The 19,809-nt window shown below is 52.7% G+C and overlaps 1 protein-coding gene across 1 annotated transcript in view; it reads left to right on the top strand.

Moving 5' to 3' along the window:
* Positions 1 to 18,899, top strand: part of PLEKHA2 (pleckstrin homology domain containing A2) — a 50,526-nt gene extending 31,627 nt beyond the window's left edge. Inside the window, exons 7-12 of the mRNA XM_065399493.1 lie at positions 7,834 to 7,980; positions 8,434 to 8,502; positions 9,590 to 9,660; positions 12,699 to 12,762; positions 18,006 to 18,083; positions 18,531 to 18,899. Coding sequence (XP_065255565.1) covers positions 7,834 to 7,980; positions 8,434 to 8,502; positions 9,590 to 9,660; positions 12,699 to 12,762; positions 18,006 to 18,083; positions 18,531 to 18,899 — 798 coding nt within the window. The remainder of the gene's footprint in view (positions 1 to 7,833; positions 7,981 to 8,433; positions 8,503 to 9,589; positions 9,661 to 12,698; positions 12,763 to 18,005; positions 18,084 to 18,530) is intronic.
* The last annotated feature ends 910 nt before the right edge of the window (positions 18,900 to 19,809 follow it).

Here is a 19,809-nt window from a genome sequence, read left to right as displayed (position 1 = left end):
TCGCTGCCTGGGGGTGGCGCTACTGTTGCCCAGGGCTGGGTGGGGAGCTGGGCTCTGGGTCAGGGGGTGCCCAGCTCAGAGGGGCTGGGCTCGGAGCTGGGCGTCAGGACTGGGGGGGGGGTCGGGGGAGTGTCCGGTTCAGAGGGGCTGGGCTTGGAGCTGGGGGTCAGGGTGGTGGGGGATGGGGTCGGGGGGTGCCCGGCTCAGAGGGGCTGGGCTCGGAGCTGGGGGTCAGGGCTGTGGGGGGGATTGGGTCGGGGGGGTGCCCGGCTCAGAGGGGCTGGGCTCGGAGCTGGGGGTCAGGGCTGGGGCGGGGGGGGGATGGGGTTGGGGGAGTGTCCAGTTCAGAGGGGCTGGGCTTGGAGCTGGGGGTCAGGGCGGTGGGGGATGGGGTCGGGGGGTGCCCGGCTCAGAGAGGCTGGGCTCGGAGCTGGGGGTCAGGGCTGTGGGGGGGATTGGGTCGGGGGGGTGCCCGGCTCAGAGGGGCTGGGCTCGGAGCTGGGGGACAGGGCTGGGGTGGGGGGGGATGGGGTTGGGGGAGTGTCCGGTTCAGAGGAGCTGGGCTCAGAGCTGGGGGTCAGGGCTGGGGGCGGGGGGTGTCCGGCTCAGAGGGGCTGGGCTCAGAGCTAGGGGTCAGGGCTGTGGGGGGGGATGGGGTCGGGCAGGTGTCCGGTTCAGAGGGGCTAGGCTCGGAGCTGGGGGTCAGAGCTGGGGGGGGGATGGAGTCGGGGGGGTGTCTGGTTCAGAGGGGCTGGGCTCGGAGCTGGGGGTCAGGGCGGCGGGGGATGGGGTCGGGGGGCGCCCGTCTCAGAGGGGCTGGGCTCGGAGCTGGGGGTCAGGGGGGCCGGGGATGGGGTTGGGGGGTGCCCGTCTCAGAGGGGCTGGGCTTGGAGCTGGGGGTCAGGGTGGTGGGGGATTGGGTCGGGGGGTGCCCGTCTCAGAGGGGCTGGGCTCGGAGCTGGGGGTCAGGGCTGTGGGGGGGATTGGGTCGGGGGGGGTGCCCGGCTCAGAGGGGCTGGGCTCGGAGCTGGGGGTCAGGGCTGGGGCGGGGGGGGGATGGGGTTGGGGGAGTGTCCAGTTCAGAGGGGCTGAGCTGGGGGTCAGGGTGGTGGGGGATGGGGTCGGGGGGTGCCCGCCTCAGAGGGGCTGGGCTCGGAGCTGGGGGTCAGGGCTGTGGGGGGGATTGGGTCGGGGGGGTGCCCGGCTCAGAGGGGCTGGGCTCGGAGCTGGGGGACAGGGCTGGGGTGCGGGGGGATGGGGTTGGGGGAGTGTCCGGTTCAGAGGAGCTGGGCTCGGAGCTGGGGGTCAGGGCTGGGGGCGGGGGGTGTCCGGCTCAGAGGGGCTGGGCTCAGAGCTAGGGGTCAGGGCTGTGGGGGGGGATGGGGTCGGGCAGGTGTCCGGTTCAGAGGGGCTAGGCTCGGAGCTGGGGGTCAGAGCTGGGGGGGGATGGAGTCGGGGGGGGGTGTCTGGCTCAGAGGGGCTGGGCTCGGAGCTGGGGGTCAGGGGGGCCGGGGATGGGGTCGGGGGGTGCCCGTCTCAGAGGGGCTGGGCTCGGAGCTGGGGGTCAGGGCGGCGGGGGATGGGGTCGGGGGGGGTCCGGCTCAGAGTGGGCTCGGAGCTGGGGGTCAGGGATGAGGGTGGGGGATGGGGTCGGGGGGTGCCCGTCTCAGAGGGGCTGGGCTCGGAGCTGGGGGTCAGGGCTGGGGGGGGGGGTGCCCGGCTCAGAGGACTGGGCTGGGCTCAGAGCTGGGGGTCAGGGCTGTGGGGGGGATGGGGTCGGGGGGTGCCCAGCTCAGAGGGGCTGGGCTCGAAGCTGGGGGTCAGGGCTGGGGGCGGGGGTGCCCGGCTCAGAGGGGCTGGGCTCAGAGCTGGGGGTCAGGGGGTGCCCGGCTCAGAGGGGCTTACCATGCCGCTTACTCCCTCTCTCAGAGCCTCAGCGAGCCGCGTCCAGGAGCTCCTGCCGCTCGGCCCACCGGAGCTCGCAGCCCCGCCCCCTTACTACGCGGTTCCGAGCGGGAGGACCTCAGGCACCGCCCGAGCCAAGCCACTGCAGCACTGTCCAGGGCCGCTCCTGGATGCGGCGTGCTGAGGCGCCGGGGGATGGGGAAAGGTGAAGGCGGAGGTGGGGGGGAGCCTCCAACATTCTCGTGGGGGCCCCTGTGGGGCCTGGGGCAAATTGCCCCACTTGCCCCCCCCGGGCGGCCCTGCTCATTATCCATGTACATGTCTAAGGGAGACTGCTGGCAGGAAGTAGCAGAGCGAAACAATTGTACAGCTCCATCCTGTGTGAATAGGAGCTCAAACTATTTAGCTGATCAGAGAGAAGGTTAAGATGTGACTTGATTGTGGTCTAGTACCTACAAGGAGAGAAGATTTGTGATCGTGAAGGGATCTTTAATTTAGCAGACAAAGGCAGGAAAAGATCCAGTGGCTGGAAACTGAAACTAGCAAATTCAGACCAGAAATAAGGTGCACATTTTTAACAGGGAGGGTAAATGACCATGGGGGCAGCTCACTCAGGATGCGGTGGATTCTCCATCCCTTTAAGTCCAAGTTGCTTGGTTCTCTAAGAGAGATGCTCTGGCTCAAAGTAGGAATCCCTGGGTGAGGGTCTCTGGCCTGTGTTCTGCAGGAGGTCAGACCAGATGATTTACTGGTCCCTTCTAGCCTTAAATTCTATGACTCTATATGGTTTCCAGGGCGTGTTTCACTTCCCATTTTGAAGCAGTTCCTCCTATCCCAGTCCCTGGTTGTGTGTGGGGCTCGCTACCTGAGTGGAGCAGTTCTATCGGGAGACACATTTCACCATTTCTGGGAACGTAGGAGAGTGTTCAGTTTGAAGGACCACTTTCATCCTTCCTACCGTGTCTTTAAGACTGCTGCTGGGATGAGGCCTGGCCTGCTGGTTAGAGCACCAGCCCGGTACACAAAAGACATGGGTGATGTTCCTGGCTGCACCATTGATCTTCGGTGCTGTGACCTTGGTTGTGTCACTTCCTATCTCTGTGTCAGTTTCCCAGCCTGTAAAATGGGGATAATGCTATTGAGCAGCCTGGGTGCTGATACTCGCTGCAGGGGCACGCACTGGGAGGCAGTCCCATTTGGTAAGTGCTTTGAGACCTGGGGATGGAAGGCGCTAGAGAACTGCTGAAGGTTATGGTAGATTTCCTCTGGAATGTGGAGTATTAGCCTGGGTGTCTCCTCTGCCTCCACCAGGGCACCAGGAAACAGGCACAGAAACGAAACTGACCCCACCCTCGCTCGTCATGTCTGGTACCACTTTCCGTGCAAAACCCCTGTGCTAGTTTGGTGTGACTGGCTGCTCTGTGCTTAAACTGAGAACAAGCCTTTCCCTTTCCCTAGACACAGTGGCATTTGCCTCCCTGAGGGTGGCAGCTCCCTTTGACTCCCACTCCCTGGGAATGTTTGTAGGCGGGTGCAGATGAAGCCCCAGGTCTGGCACCTTGTGCTGTGCTCCTTGGGCACCGAGTCCTTGGCAGGAAGCCCAGAGCCTCCCCACGCTATTTCTGTTTGGCTGCAATCCAGGCTGAGAATCCAAGGGGAGGTTTCCAGGCCCAGCTGCAACAACGTTTACGTCCTGCCTGGGTTTCTAACTCTGCTTCACGTCCTTGCCCAAGCCTAATTTTTCATCCCTGTTTTGGGAAGTTCTTGTTTGTTTCTGCGGGTTTCTCTGCAAGGCTCCGGCTGGCCCCAGCCGTGTGCATCAGGGTGGGGGAACCAAGCCTTCTTTCTGACTCTGTGTTTTTCCTGGCTCCTCACTGGGGCCCGGTGGCTGCTAGCCAGTGGTTTCCCCTCTGCCTGGCACTGACACTAAGCTGCTTTGTGGAGTGCAGAGGGAGCCTGTAGCCTGAGTGAGCAGGGCAGCAGCAGCTGGGCACACAATGGTGCTGTGTATTCTGGCCTTTTGTCACTTGGGAGCCAAGCTTATTGTCTATTAAAAACAAATAAGCAGCAGTTAAGTGGGCACCCTGCCATGTGATTTATGTAGCAAGTGAATGCTGGTCTGTTCTCCCATGTGAGGGGCTGGGGGTTTGCTTTTGGGTTAGTTTGTTCTCTAAAAAAGCCTAAAGCTCCATCCACAGCCCCTGTTTGCTTTAGAGTCGCTTTCGCACTGCAGAGGGTGTTGAGGGAAGGACGCCAGCTGCTGAGTTATTTTCTGCAATTCCGATGCTGCCCTTGGTGAAATGGCCTTTCCTCCCAGCCAGGCTTCGCCTGCGGCAGCCTCCTGAGCCTGCATTCATGGCCTCTCTGCCTTGCCTCAGGAAGGAATATGCTGCCTCAGGTGCAGCTTTGTGACTCCAGGCAGGACGAAAGGAGAGTCCTGGCCTCATTGATAGGAGGGATGGAAAAGCCTTGCTCCTGTCTAGCGCATTTCTCTGGGAGTCAGTGTAGGATTGCTCCTTACAGCCTAACCTCTGGGGAAATGTCTTCACTAACGATGCACCTTCCCTCCTTCGCGCTGGGAGACTAATCCCTCAACTCTCCTCCGTCCTTCTCCAAACATCAAGTGCTGCAACAAATGGAAAAGGGCTTGTGCGAATCCAGGTGACAGGGGAGTGGCTGGTTCCCACCTGCTGCGAACGCGTCTCTCCCGCCCAGCAGCCAGGTGGGCTGCAGAGCGCACTGCCTGGCGCAGAGGGGCACGGAAGGGAGTGAAGGGCTGGCTTGGGCCCAAGTTGCTTTATTTTGATTGATTCATTTTGGTCCTGGAAAAATCAAAGTCCTGTCGTGGAGGGAGGGGGAAAGTGCACAGCTGAGGGTGAGAGATCGGGGCATGTTGTCTGGTTAACCGCAACAGGCCTCTTCACCAGCGTGAATGCCATATAAGGACAGCTCGAGCCCTGCAAGCCAACGGGTACGAGCCAGGAGCCTCTGCTCGAACAATTCACTAACCTCAAACTTGTGCTGAAAGGAGAGGGGGAGAGAGAGACGTGCACAGTGATTACATTTTATCTTTTCCCCCCCCTCGCCCCCCAAGTTCTGCCTTATAAAGGAGGCGGGAGGGGCTGGGCTGGGCGCCTGTTTCTTAGGGGTTATAGAATGAGGGCAGAGTAGCAATGGCTCAGCAGCAGCAAGCAGTGGAAAATGTGTCTGCCTGCTGACTTCTACCATGTTTCCCTCCCCTTTGAGTCTCAGGAAGTACCTAGCCGCCCCCCCCCCCCTCCACCCGGACAAGCAGGGTGAAGGGGGGCAGCTGGAGGCTGCTGGAGCTGGGCTCCCTCCCCTCCCGCTGTGCGATTGCCCTGGTGTTGCTGTTGTGTGAACAACGACGTGCTGCAGGCAAACCACAGAGCACAGAAACACTATAGCCGGTCTGACTGGGTGTCCTGACACTGCTCTGAGGACCAGCAAGAGCCCACGTGGGCTGGGCTGACGTGCCCCATCAGTCTCTTCTGAGTGGGGCCCACGACCTTGTCAGATTCCCAGCCTGGCAGCTGCAACGGGACGTGCGCGCTCTGCTCCAGGCCCCTTCGGGTCTGCTTCTGTGAGCTGTCTGGCAGCGTGATTCCCGTGGGTCTGGTGAGCAGGGCACCTGCTGCCAACAGGCAGGGACGGAGCGAGCTGGGGTGCTGCAGGACGAGCGTGTGTATGTGCAGCTTTGTGATCCCAGCGCACCCGGTGCCTGGGCCAGTGGCTGGTCCAGATAAGGAGCTGGGGTTGGAATGGGCCTGCGGTCCCTGTGTGCCAGGGGCTGAGGAGGGCTCTTTAGGAAAGGAACAACATCCAGTGCAGGACAGCAAATTCCAGTCCTCTGAATCCCCACAGTGTTACTTTCTGGTGGCTGGGAGAGGCCCAGGGTGCTGCAAGTTTGCTTCCAGAGATGAGCTGGGGCCTGACAGAGACTGTGGCCTGCTGAGACTGAGCTCTGTGTGAGAGAGATTTGGTTTGGTGCAGCAGGATGGGTGTCCCATATTGCGCCAATGACCTTGCAATGTGCAGACTGCAGCATCTGTCCCTGGGCAGCCCCTGCTCTGAGTGACATTGCTGGGCACAAATAAACCACTTCACAACCCCGTGCACGGTGCTGGCTGCATTGTACGGAGTTTCACAGATTCAGAATTTAAGGCCAGGAAGGACCATTAGATCATCTAGGATGACTCTCCTGTATAACACAGGTCATAGAATTTCATCCGGTTATCCCTGTACTGAGCCCGATAACGTGTTTGGCTAAAGCAAACATGGCCTGGATGCTCTTCTGCAAGACATCGAGAGGTGGAGAATGCACCACTTCTCTCAGTGGTTTGTCCCTCACTTAACAATGTGTGCCTGATTTCTAATTTGAATTTGTCTCACTCCAGCTTCTGGCCATTGGTTCTTGTTTTGCCTTTCTCTGCAGTACTGGTCTCACCAACACTGTATGCAGGGGTCAAATCAGCTTCCTGCTCCTACTCCTTACCACTCAAGAAAGAGATCTTGGAGTCCGTGTGGATAGTTCTCTGAAAACATCCACTCAATGTGCAGCAGCAGTCAAAAAGCGAACAGAATGTTAGGAACCATTAGGAAAGGGGTAGATAATAAGACAGTTAATATCGTAATGCCACTATATAAATCATTGGTACGCCCACACCTGGAATAATGTGTGCAGTTCTGGTCGCCCTGTTTCAAAAAAGATATATTAGAATTGGAAAAGGTACAGAAAAGGGCAACAAAAATGATTAGGGGTGTGGAACAGCTTCCATTTGAGGAGAGATTTAAAAGACTGTGACTGTTCAGCTTAGAAAAGGGATGATTAAGGGTGGGTATGATAGAGGTCTATAAAATCATGAATGAGGTGGAGAAAATGAATAAGGAAGTGTTATTTACCCCTCCACATAACACAAGAATAAGAGGTCACCCAATGAAATTAATAGACGTCAGCTTTAAAACAAACAAAAGGTTCCCACAAAACACACAGTTAACCTCTGGAACTCATTGCCAGGGGATGTTGCCAAAATTATAGCAGGGTTCAAAAAAGAATTAGATAAGTTCATGGAGGATAGGTCCATCAAGGGCTATTCGCCAAGATGGTCAAGGATACAACCCACTGCGCTGGGTGTCCCTAGATTCTGGCAGCCAGAAGCTGGGAATGGGCGACAGGGGATGGATCAGTTGATGATTCCCTGTTCTGTTCATTCTCTCTGGGGCACCTGGCATTGGCCACTGTCGGAAGACAGGCTACTGGGCTAGGTGGACCATTGGTCTGACCCAGTATGGCCGTTCTTATGTTCAATCTTTGTGTCATCCACAGATTTTATTAGCAGTGACTTTTTTTTTACTTTCAGATCACTAGTAAAAAGGTGAAATAGCTTTGGGCCTAGTACTGGCCCCTGCAGAGCCTCACTAGAAATGCCCCCATTCAAAGCTGATTAATTGACAACTACGTTTTGAGATCTGTCAGTTAGCTAGTTCGTCCATTTAAAGTGCGCGTCATATTAGTGTGTCGTGCTAATGTTTGAATCCGCATGTTCTGTGGCACGAAGTCCAGCTCCTTGGTGTAGCATTGTGTCTGACTTTCCAAGGTGCGGCGTCCCCACCCGCTGAGGCCCAGGTTTGCTGAGGTTGTGCCTTTGTTTTTTCACTTGCACTGCAAGTGCTCAGCACCTCTGAAAATCCGGGCATGTGCAAACGTTGCTCTCGTGCTTGCATGGGGCAGGTGTGTTGTTCGGCTGGGCTAATAAAATATCATTTGTTCGTGGCAAGGGGCAGGAGTAGATTAGAGGCTGGGCTACTAAATTCCTTCGGCTGTTCTGCCAGGCTCAACCATGCACGTGCTGTCTGCTCTCCCATCCCCAGGCTGTTTGCAGGTTTCCAATTGTTCTCCTTTTGTTTCAGAATGGAGGGGAAGGAGCAGACGGAGGCGACGTGGTCACTCACCCTCTTCTGAGACGCTCCCAGAGCTACATACCCACCTCTACCTCCAAGCCGTCCACAGGGCCACCTGTCCTCAAGAGCGGCTACTGCGTGAAGCAGGGGAATGTGGTGAGCGCCTGTTGCAGAGTTGCACTGAGTCCTTCATGGACCAGAGCACTGGGGGTGGGGGAGGGCTTGAAGGGGGCTTGATTTTATTGCTTCTGAGCCTCCTCTTGCTTCCCCCACACCGCTGCGCCCGAAAGGGGAGCTTTTCACTTCTCGAGGTCCATGGATCATGTTGGCGTGAACAGTTGCTCTGTGTAGGAGGAGGGAGTGGGGCAGTGTTGGTGCAGAATAGGTCCTGGTGTCAGAGCAGTGGTAGATGGTTCAGCACCCTCAGTTATGAGCTGCTAGCTCTGAGCTTTCTGTTCCCCAGTGGAGCAGGCTCAGGGCTTTCACCAATGCCCCTTCTTTGGAAGATGTGACCCCTAGGTTCTCAGGATCCATTTGTTTTTTCCGAGGGGCTGGGGAGGCTGGAACTCAACCCTGGAAGCATTAGGGACTGTTCTCTCTGTTTTTCAGAGGAAGAGCTGGAAACGCCGGTACTTTGCTCTTGACGACTTTACCATCAGTTATTTCAAATGCGAGCAGGTAAGCAGCCCCCTCTGGCTCACTGTTCTCTGGGTGACCTTGTCCACTTGTCCCTTCCCTCGTGGGTGTATTGGGCTTGGCATTTGCAAGGCTGCGTTTTTGGCTTCTGTTAAAATCAATCAAAATTTTGAGCACAGAAAATATGTGGGAGAAAACCCCCACGTTTGGGGCTAAAGCTGAGAACAGATCCCACGTACTGCAGGGGTGCAGGGAGCAGGTGCAGTGGCTGGGCTTAAGGACAGGCAGGGGAGCTGTGACTTTGGCACAAATGCAGCTCAAAGCTGTGCTGTCGCAGAGGCTGTTCCACTGCCTGAACCACTATGGAGTTCTGAGTCCTGTTTCTGCAAGCAAGAAACCTCACGCACATGCCTGCATGCTCACCTCCCAATATATGCATACCCCCCAACACACCCACCACAGCACACGTGCTGGCATGCACCATCACAACTGTAATTGGCCATGGATGCATTTAGAGGACAAACTAGAAGAAGGCTTCTAACCATCAGCGAGGGGAGTGAGGCTCTGGAACAGCCTCCCAATAGCACTGAGGGCAAGTAATCAGTCTAGTTTTAAAACGGAGCTTGATAAATTTACAGGTGGGATTATGTGACGGGGGTTGCTTGCGGCCGTGCCCCCCTCATGCCCGTGAGATGCCAATTTGACTTCCCAAGACTGGAGACAGACAGGAGAGGAAGGTGCAGAGCAAAGAATGGAAAGGGGGCGAATTGAATGTGATCCAATAGATTAAAAAAACCCCCGCAAAACCTTGCCGTGCTCATCTGCCTTCCCCTTCTCAGTCACTGTTCACTGGGTGCTGCTTCTGGGTTAGGGATTGGAGGGCGGGGGTGAGAGACGCTGTATGGAGTCGCCATTTGGGAATGCTCCCGCCCAGTGACATCTCTCCTTATTCCAGCCGGGGCCAAGGAACCTGTCACCCCAGGACTCCGTCCATGGAGGCTTTGCTGAAGGTTGCTCTTGGGTCTCACAATTCAAAGTTCCTGGGCGCTAGAGTGGGCTCCCAGTGGCACCAGAGCAGCCCGCTAGGTTGATACAGAACCACTGACTCTGTTTTGTCTTGTCTCCCCAGGACAAGGAGCCCTTGCGTTCGATCCTCCTGAAGGACGTCCTCAAGACCCACGAATGTCTAGTCAAATCTGGGTAATGCCTTTTCCTGCACTTCTGTTGGATTCGGTCCCGTTAGACGTGAGGTGGCAGTGGCTATGAAAGGACTTTATCCTCCGAGGAGCTAGCCCGGGTGTCCCAGCCAAGTTCCAGTGGGGTGGCTGCATCCTGCCTGGCCAAGGATACCCCTGTGGTTTTGTGGATGGTTCTTTGCTTCCTGTGCGAACCTGCCCTGTAGCACTGCCGCTAAACAGGGTACATCCGCACAGCGAGCGGCTGTCCATGGCATCGAGCCTCAGAGCCGGGGCCAACAGCCACGGCGCTAACAGTAGCTGTGTAGACATCGCGGGACAGAGCCTGAGCTCCAGCCCGAGCTGCCATGTCTACAAGGCTGTTTGTGGTGCAAGCCTGAGTCTGTCGACCCAGGTCTGAGACTGACTGCTGCAGGCTGTGTAGACATGCCCACAGTGCTGTGTTACAACCCAGCAGTGGATGGATCGGCAGGATGGGCTAGTGGCTAGAGCCCTGTATGGGCACTTGGGACACGAGAGTCCATTTTCTGGCTCTGCCACAGGCTTCCTGAGTGATTTTGGGCAAGTCATGTAATCCCTCTGTGCCTCAGTTTCCCATCTGTAAGTGGAGGTGCTAGCAGTGCCCTGCTGCATAAAGTGGCTATGAGGGTATGTGCTCAGGTACTGCAGTGAAGAAGAGACCCAGTGTTAGGAGGAGGGGGAGGGTGACATGGGGACTCTCTGACTGGAGCAAGTATGCAAGGAAAGAAGGGGAGAATTACGGAACGTTAAGGAACAATGAGAGAGTCTGACCAATCCACAGTGGCCCGTAGGGCTCCTTTGGGGGGACAGTACTAGGGCAAGAGTGAGGACTGGTAGGTCCTAATCCCAGCCCTGGCACTGACTCTCTGTGTGAGCGTCAGGAAATCACCTCACCTCTACATGCCTCAGTCCCCCACCTGGAAAAGGGATGTGATGAAGAGGGGCACGTAAGGGATGCAAAGGGCAGATTGTAGTTTAAGTTGCCACAGCTGAGTTCCCAGCCAGGGCTGTCACTACCTGCTTCTCCTCAAATCATGTGTTCTCTGGTGCCACTCAGAGTCATCCTTCCTTGTTTGAGTTACGCTGTGTCTCACTGGAATTCCCCAGTGGTCACATTTCACAGCCTCCCCCGTGTCACAGGTTTGCTGCTGATCTCAGGCAGTTTTTCAGGGTTGGTTTGTGGCTGGGACCCATGCCTTTCATTGAGAGCATCTTTCCAGTGTGTAGCACCTTTAATTTTCCCTTTATTTTGTTTTCCTGTTATCCGTCTGGAGTTGGGACCCAGCTCCCTGTCCTGGCCAAGTTATGCTGCGTCTAGACATCCCATTTCAATTAGCACCTTTGATCTGAGGAATCCCATATATTTACCTGGATGCTGAGACTCCCTTTTTCAGAAGGAGTGAATTTACGGAGAGTAGAGCCGCTCGGAGTCCCCAGAAGGAGCTGGCAAGGGAATGCATTCCACAGCCAATTGCAGGTGGACAGCCTGAGCAAGAACGCTTAACCCCTGTTAAACAGAGTGCAGAGAGACCCCCTCCCAAGCAGAGCATCCACCCACCCAGACTGCAATGGTGGAATAAACAGCTGTTATGTTCAGGGAAGAAAGGTGGGGTGCCCTTGTGGGGATCTGGAGTGGGGCTGCAGCTTCCCATATACATCCAGGGGGAGTCAGCTGCTGGCCAGAATTCATCCCCTCCCCCCCCCCGCCCTTGGCGCACTGAATTAGATGTGTACCTGAGGACAGCAAGTGGGTGGCTAGTTAGAACTCTGCTAAATGGAGGATCACAGTCTGTATCGCAATGAGGAGGGGCTCTGCAGACATGCAGTTACTGTTTGCGAGTGAACTCCAAGCTTGGGTTTGACATGTATTAGCCAATTGGCTAATTCTTGCCCCATCTTATGCTGGCACGACCCTAGATCTTCACCAGTATAGATGTTGCCACAGTTAAAATTGTGAGAGGGAAGCACAGTGCACTGAATAACAGTATCTGTGTCCTTAATGAACTGAAGAAACTACTCAGGAAACGAAGACCTCTGTGCTGCTGGCAGGGACAAAGGCAGCTAGGGTTACATGCAGTCCAGGTACTCACCGGGTGAGTGTCCTCTCCATCCAGACCTATCAAACATGGTTTGGTTTTCTTCGTTCTCTTCTCCCTCACTTGTGCATCCCTGCCCCCCAGGGTCCTGTGATGGGCACCACTTTTGAGTCATGTTCCTGGTTTACTGGGTTTTGATGCACTGGTTTTGAATGGACCCATGTTATCAGATATGATGAAAACCAGATGAAGAATTGATTGACAGTGATTTCATAGGCAGGCTGCACAACATCTTTAGTGTAATTTACTGCTCGTGATATTTGTGCTTGCGCTGAGCCTTAGGAGAGCCATGAATAAGACCAGGCCTTTATGAATGCTGTTTTATTACCCAAATTAGCAGTGGAGATGCTGAACATATCCAAGTTGATTTAAAGGTGTGCAAGTGAAAACATGAGCTAGAGCTTTAATGAAACAAACTCTTCTTACCCTATGCAAAAACCATTTGACTGACAGAATTAGGTCACACTTTATAGTAAGGATCCACTTATAAAGGCTAAATAAACAGTTAATAAATCAAATAGGAATAGTATGTGTTATAAGCACATCAGTAGAAGGTGTTGTAGATGATTATAATCTATGGTTATAAGCAGTCCCTTGACCTGCTGGACTTTAACAATTGACTACCCATTTATTTAAAACCTCTATTAATCATTTATTATCCTTTATCAACTATTTATAAATGGAACTTTTGTGTAAAGTGTGACTGAGAATCATTTGGCTTGCAGACTGCAGTGTGCGTGTGTAAACAAGGTATATGATAAGAAACACAGACCTCAATTCTATATAACTTAAGTTCAATACTGAATACATCCAAGGTCTGCATTGAATATTCTGTTAATGTTTTCTCGATATGAGCATAAAGAAGAAATAGTCTATCCTGCATATGATGAATTCAGGGTAACCTCTCTCTTTCTCTTGTTTCTAGTGACCTTCTCATGCGGGACAATCTGTTTGAAATCATAACGAGCTCCAGGACATTCTACATCCAGGTAAAATCATTCCTAGTTTAAGAGGACTTTGAAATGGTTAGATAACCTGTACTGCACATGAGCTCATAATGGGGACCGGTGTTTTGCTTTGAGTTTACTGTTTTAGGCAGTAAATTTAGCTCTTGACAGTTGCTCTGAGTCACATTCATCTAAACAGGATGCTCCCTGATGGGCTTTCAACCAGAAAACACAAGTAGGTGAGTTTGTATACAACTCAGCTCAACTTCGAGGCTCCAGTTGGGGGGGAGGGAGAAAAGAAAACTGCCTGGTGGTTTCAGTTCTCCAATTCAGTATATTTATAATTGCAGCTATTTGTATGGGCAGGAAGAAACATGTAGACACAAAAGTACCAACACTTAGATGAAAATCCAGATGGAGAAAGTCATGACTGAAAAACTTTTTCACTAGGAGGGTGGTGAAGCACTGGAATGGGTTACCTAGGGAGATGGTGGAATCTCCATCCTTAGAGGTTTTTAAGGTCAGGCTTGACAAAGCCCTGGCTGGGATGATTTAGTTGGGGATTGATCCTGCTTTGTGCAGGGGGTTGGACTAGATGACCTCCTGAGATCTCTTACAACCCTGAGATTCTATGAGTCTATGACTGTCCTTGTCCTGAAGTTTGCTGTCCATCAGGCCAGCCCTCTTTCACTTCCTCAGGGCTGTTGATCATTCCCAGCTCCTGGTGCCACGTGGAGGATGGAAAGTGAACTGAAGGCTGGCTTGCAGCAGTGCAGGCTGCTTCCTGCTTTTTAGGGCAAATACTGATCCTAACACAATGATAATGCTCAGATATTTCCCTTTCCCTCTCCGGGGCACTGTGCAAACATTAGTGAATAGCAGCCGGTTATCCTCTACTTCTAGCCCCTCTTAACTCTTTCTTTCCACGCCAGTCACAATGAATGCTTGTGAGGCTGTCGGCTTGATTCTCCATTACGTTGTTTTTTGAACAGTCATTTACACCAGTGCAGAGTGCTACCATCCCGATTTGGGAGCATTTTACATCTGCTTTGCAATGGCGTTAATGATCACATGAAGTAAACGGCAAGGAAGAGTCTGGCCCTGTACGTACAGAGCTATATACGTTTCAGAGTGGTAGCCGTTTTAGTCTGTATCAGCAAAAAGAACGAGGAGTCCTTGTGGCACCTTAGGGACTAAGTGGGATGAAGTGGGTTTTAGCCCACGGAAGCTTATGCCCAAATAAATTTGTTAGTCTCTAAGGTGCCACAGAGCTATATAAATATCTCCTGAGTCTCCAGGGGGTGAAAGTAAAGAAAGGGCTGACAGGTAGGGAGCTGTAGTGTGTCTACACTGGGTAGTAGTTACACATTGCGTCAATCTGCCAGAGAAATTTCAAAATGAATATCAGTTTAAAGACAATACTTCACTCCCCCAAACCCTTAGACTAATTCATCTCTCTCACACACAGACACACACACACACCCCCCTCCTCCAACTTCAGATGGGTGTTTTTTTTCAGCAGAGACCATGCAAAGCAGTGAGTACTGCACACCCACCAAGCAGTTACAGCCAGCTGTCTTCTTTCACTGCAACAGTTCCAAGAGATGCAGCAGCCCTTGGGGACACATGCTCTGCAGCCCCCATCTGTGCACCTCTGAGAGCTTCTGCCCCAGCTTGTCTCCTGCCCCTGACTCAGGCCTCTGAGGCTTTGGGTGTATTTAGTCTATTCGCTGAGCTGCTCCCCAAAACAAAATAATTCAAACTGAGCAGTATCTGGCCTGAGCATTGCAAATGCCTGTGTAAGACAGGCGGGTCTGAGCCAGCTGCAGCTGCCTCTTGGACAAAATCCAGATCACTCGCCCCTGCAAAAGGCAGGAAATCCCACGCTACGCCTGGCCAGTTTGGGAGCCCAGTGTCTGCTCAGCACTTCACTGCTGGGCTGGTAAGGGGTCAGTGGGCTGCTCTCAGCTTGTGGGGAGAGGAAGTGCCCCATGTTGCTATCTAGTGCCCCCTCTGGCTGGCTGAAGGAGGGGCACTGAGGCGAGAGCTGAGTCCCCAGAGGGAAAGATACTGCATGGTGAGGTCCTGGGGCAGTGGGAGAAGAGGCGACGGAGGGAAGCTCTCCATGCCCCAAGGAAGCTTGCTGCCTGGAACGACTCATGTGAGAAGCTGCTCAGGGCCCTGCCAATAGACGCCCTGTGGTCTTTGCTCCATTCAGAGCTGGGCGTCCTGTGGAGCTTCTGACTCACCCTAGAGGTGCCCACCAGCTTCTCCTTGCCTCGTACAGCCCAGAGCTAAATGTCCATCACCCTGAAATCTCTGCGCGGGGGCCTCTGTGTGAGGCGAGTCAGGGTGTGTCTCAGCCCCATTTCTGGTCAGACAGGCAACTCCATCACAGAAATCACCACCTCCACTCAGCCCCCACGTGGGACATCTTGGCAGAGAGACCAAGGGCTGGAGCGACTCCATTCCCCTCTGACCCCAGGGACGATTGGTTCATGCTCCCTATAGGCCAAGGCTGGGGTGCTGAGGCAGAGTGTGGGGTGGTGATGTCAGGGTTTAGGGCAGCAGATAAGTTTGTGTGTTTGCTCTGCCACGCCAAGCGAGTGACATCTTTAAAGGAAAATATCCTGGGGGCTCCCTGGAGACCCCTTGGTGTTGCCTTCTTGATGCATGAATGTGTTTAGCTACATGTGAGAAGCAAACAGGCAGCCAACTCCTTGTAGGAAAGCACCACCCCCGACTTGTTTTCACTGGCCAGCCTCCCTCTGCAGTACCAGTGGTAGGGATTATGAAGTGGCCTGGAAGTCAAGAGGGGAATCATCCCTAGTGCTTGTCGGAGAAGGGCACATCTTTATCCTCGGTGTGTTTCCTCCTGGCGTGAACCCTTCTGCAGGGAACGCTTACTTGTGGAGAGCAGGCTGCCATGGTGAACAGAGCGTCAAACCCTCTCTCTGGCCTTGTCTACATTGGGAAATTGACTTGCATAGCTATTGCAAATAAGCTGTTTTGCAATAGCTATTCTGCAATGGCTCCCAGTGTGGATACTATATTCTGGAATAAATGTCACTTTTATTCCAGAATTATTACTCTGCTTTGGAAGTAAGTGCTTTGGAAGCAGACTGATTACTCTGGAATAAAAATCACTGTTGCTCCAGAATAGTCTCCACTTGGGAGCTATAGCTGTGCCGATCAGTTTCCTCCCATAGACAAGATCATGGACTCATCTAACAAGCTGCCTGATGTTGCTCTGCAGACTGGTTATTGCTTCAGCTTGTAAAGCCAGATGCCAGAGGACTGGCAGTTGTATCATCTCCGTTTTTGAAGCATAAAGTGCAGGCTCCAGAATCCAAATATGAGCCTTTGCAAAGCAGGAGCTCTGCAGGGCCCAGCAAAGGCTATTGCTCAGCCTCTCCAATTCACATCACCCTCCTTTTCCACCTCGGGCTTCTGTGTGCACATCAGTATCCAAAATGCCCTTCCAGATCCCACCTGGTTCATAGCTGGGCTAGCATCCAGGGAACCCAGAAGGTCTGAGCATGCAAAGCTCTTGCCTGTGGCTGCTCTGCAGGATTTTGTTCTGTGGGAGCCTGGCTATGGTTTGTGTATGTGGGAGAAAGGAGTTTACCTGGCAGAGAGAGAACCACTGTAATCAGGAGAGTGCCTGGTCTTGGGGGGGCCCCCCCGAAAGGTCCTCTGCCTGTGCAGAGCCATGGGGGAGGTTCTTATTATCACAGAATTTTATTATCATAGAATATCAGGGTTGGAAGGGACCTCAGGAGGTCATCTAGTCCAACCCCTTGCTCAAAGTAGGACCAATCCCTAGACAGATTTTTGCCCCAGATCCCTAAATGGCCCCCTCAAGGATTGAACTCACAGCCCTGGGTTTAGCAAGCCAATGCTCAAACCACTGAGCTATCCCTCTGCAGCACAGAAGCACAGCATTCAGTTTGGCCTGGAAAATCACTGGACTTGATCAGCTTCTGCTTCAGCTGACAGGCCCAGCCTTAGTTTATATGTGGGTGCATCTTGGCTCCAGTATGGTCTCCAGCTGCTCCCCGAAAGCAACATAAGGTGCCTCCTGCCATGCCGGGACTGAATAAACTACATCTGCAAAGCCCCAAACCCCTGCTGACATGGGAGCGTGGGACCTGAATGCCAGTCTCCTGCAAGACAGCAAAATACAGCACTGTGCCGCTTGTCCTCTGGCCCAGATCGGGACTGCAGTGGGACCGCAACAATCGGAGATAGAAAAGCCTGTTTGGTCTCCTCATATCCCTCCTTCAGGGGGTGGTGCAGGATGGTTCCCTACAGTCTATTTTCTAATGCTTTGCCCAGCCTTGACTGCGCTTCCTCCCCTGGGCGGACGGGGGAGGGGGAGATCTCATGTTTTTTAAAGACTGTTTCCCTATGTTGGTGTGGGGGCGGTGAGGAGGCCATGCTTACTGAAATGTCTCTGCTCACCGCATTCTTTGTATAGCTCTTGCCCCCTGGTGGAGTTGGTTTGTAACTTACAATACATTTTGTTTCAGAGTAGCAGCCGTGTTAGTCTGTATCCGCAAAAAGAACAGGAGTACTTGTGGCACCTTAGAGACTAACAAATTTATTAGAGCATAAGCTTTCGTGGGCTACAACCCACTTCTTCGGATGCGTGGGTTGTAGCCCACGAAAGCTTATGCTCTAATAAATTTGTTAGTCTCTAAGGTGCCACAAATACATTTTGTGTTTTTTGGGGGGGGAAATAGCCCCTTTTTGTTTTGTTATTTTTTAAAGAGGTTGGCCATATGGTGTTGTCTCATCAGACAAAAATCACCCTGTAGGAGAATTACAGCAGCGAGCTGCTATTAATGGATCTGATCCTGCAGAGTGTTGAGTGCCTCCTGAGGGCCCAATATGTGCTGATTTCCTAAGCTGTTGGGTTTGGATACCTTAGAAGTCAGGCTAAGCATGGTTTGCTCACCCCGAAGATTGTCTCATAAATGTAATCAAAAGTCAAGCCTTTTTGGTACATTTCTTGACTTTCCGAGTGGGGTGAAATCCTAATGACACATGAAGCAATTGCACAGAAATTGAGCAGGGTTTTTATTTATAAAATAGAACTGGGCTGAATTAGGTCATAAGATATACGACCTAAGGAAAGCTTGTGACATGCTCTATATGTGGTACTTGTTAACATCAGAGATGCACTGGCCAGACCCCCTGAATAGCGTAGTTGAACTGTTGCTGCTCCAAGTGACTTGTAAAATGCAGGCAGAAATCTCATTTTTGGCTGGTATGTTTTGCAGGCAGACAGCCCTGAGGATATGCACAGCTGGATCAAAGCAATCACAGAGGCGATGCAGGCCCTGAAAAGCCGCCCAAGGGTAGGTCATATCCTTTCCTCTTCACATTTAGCATCAATTAAAGATCCATTATTTTTAAGCTAAAGTGATTTATTTAGCGGCTTGTGCAAATGTTCAGTGAATTAGTCAGTTTCCAGGATGAGACTCTGCTGTCTCTGGATTTGTCTACCACTCATCCAAAAAAAGTTTAAAAAACAACAACTAGAACTTAGGAGAAATCATTCAGTCCAGCTTGGCTATGAAATCAGCAATGCTCCCTGAAGCCTGGGCAAAAGATTCAGCAACAGCAAAAGCTAATTGAATTCAGATTTGCATAGTTCACTTAATTCTCTTGTCCTTGCCTTGAAGCCTGAAGCATATACAGTGCTAAAGTCCTGATCTCTAGAATCGTCCTCCAGGATGCTTAGAGCAATTTCTACAGGAACTAACTCCCACCTTTCCCCCTCTGCTCTGCCTGTCTTTTTGCAGGAAATGTCCTTTGCGAGATCCATTTCTTCTATGAGCAGGCCTGGGTGCTCCAATCTTTCAAGCTCCTTGATCCCCTCCTTGCCCCGAATGAGACAGCCCGGGGACGAGAGGAAAGCACTCTGCAAAACCCCTTCCACCCCATCCTGGCAGCCTTGGACACCAGTGCCGCAGCCAGGAGGGAAGCAGCCCATGATAGAGGAGATGACCGGGCATATGAGAGACTCAGTGTTTGTGCCCTCATTCACAGAGTGTGATGCTGGAGCCATGCAGCAGAGGCGTGTACGGCACAGATCTGAACCCCAGCACATTAAAGAGAAGCCATTTGCGTTTAACCTGGATGATGAGAACATCCGGACCTCTGATGTGTAACCAAACCCAGGCTCTTTTCGCCTTCAGTTGTTTTTTTTAAATGATGAACTCTGTTGATAGCAGTTTAATGCAAAGGTACCTTGATTCTACCCCAGACACATGCAGTGGTATCAGCTAGCCTGAGCCAGCATAGCGCGCCACTTGTGTAATAACTATTGCAATGTGATGTACTCTGTCTGCTGAAACAGAGCAGATTTTGGACTGAAAGAGCTGGTCTCCTCAGTACAAGTGTGGATACATGTGCTAAGTGCATTGGGACAGATTAATCTCTGGTGAAACTCCATTTAATTACCCGGGATGAATTTGTCCTGTTTTTGCCAACTCTCTCCAGTGACATGAGCTTTAGGTAGAACCACTTCCCTTGATAGTGTTGCTTTCCCAGAAAAGGAAGTGGAGATCACATATTTCTAACAGTTCCCCTTTCCCTACCCCCCACCGAAAGCCCACCTTTAACAGCCCAGTTTCTTTCTGTACCACCAGGCTGCCAGTGGTGAGCATGAGAACTGAAGCAGCACTGGAGGAAGGCAATGAGAACTGTCAGTAGCCAAGGCAGCCCTTTGTTTTATTAGGAGGACACCACTGTGACTTGGTGATCTTAAACCCATTTTGTGCTCACTTTGTGCAGGCATAAATGATGACCGCACAGGGTGTAAGTTGGGAAGCATCAGCCCCCGGTGCCTAACCTGACAAAACAGCACTACCTTTAGCAAATACTGTGGTTCTGAATTCTTGGGAATCATGCAGGAAATCTAGGACAAGATATTGTCAAAGGCACAGAGGGCAGTTAGGTGCCCAGTTCTCATTGACTTTCAGTAGGAGATGGGTGCTTAACTCCCCCATACAGGCCAAAAAGGAATGAGTGAGTCACACTAGGAAATCTGCTGTGTTTATAAAAAGAAAGAACACTGCA

Source organism: Emys orbicularis, chromosome 2 (genome assembly GCF_028017835.1).
Source record: "Emys orbicularis isolate rEmyOrb1 chromosome 2, rEmyOrb1.hap1, whole genome shotgun sequence".
Lineage (NCBI taxonomy): Eukaryota > Metazoa > Chordata > Testudines > Emydidae > Emys > Emys orbicularis.
Note: the sequence above shows the minus strand (reverse complement) of the source record. Positions and strands in the feature narration are given on the sequence as shown.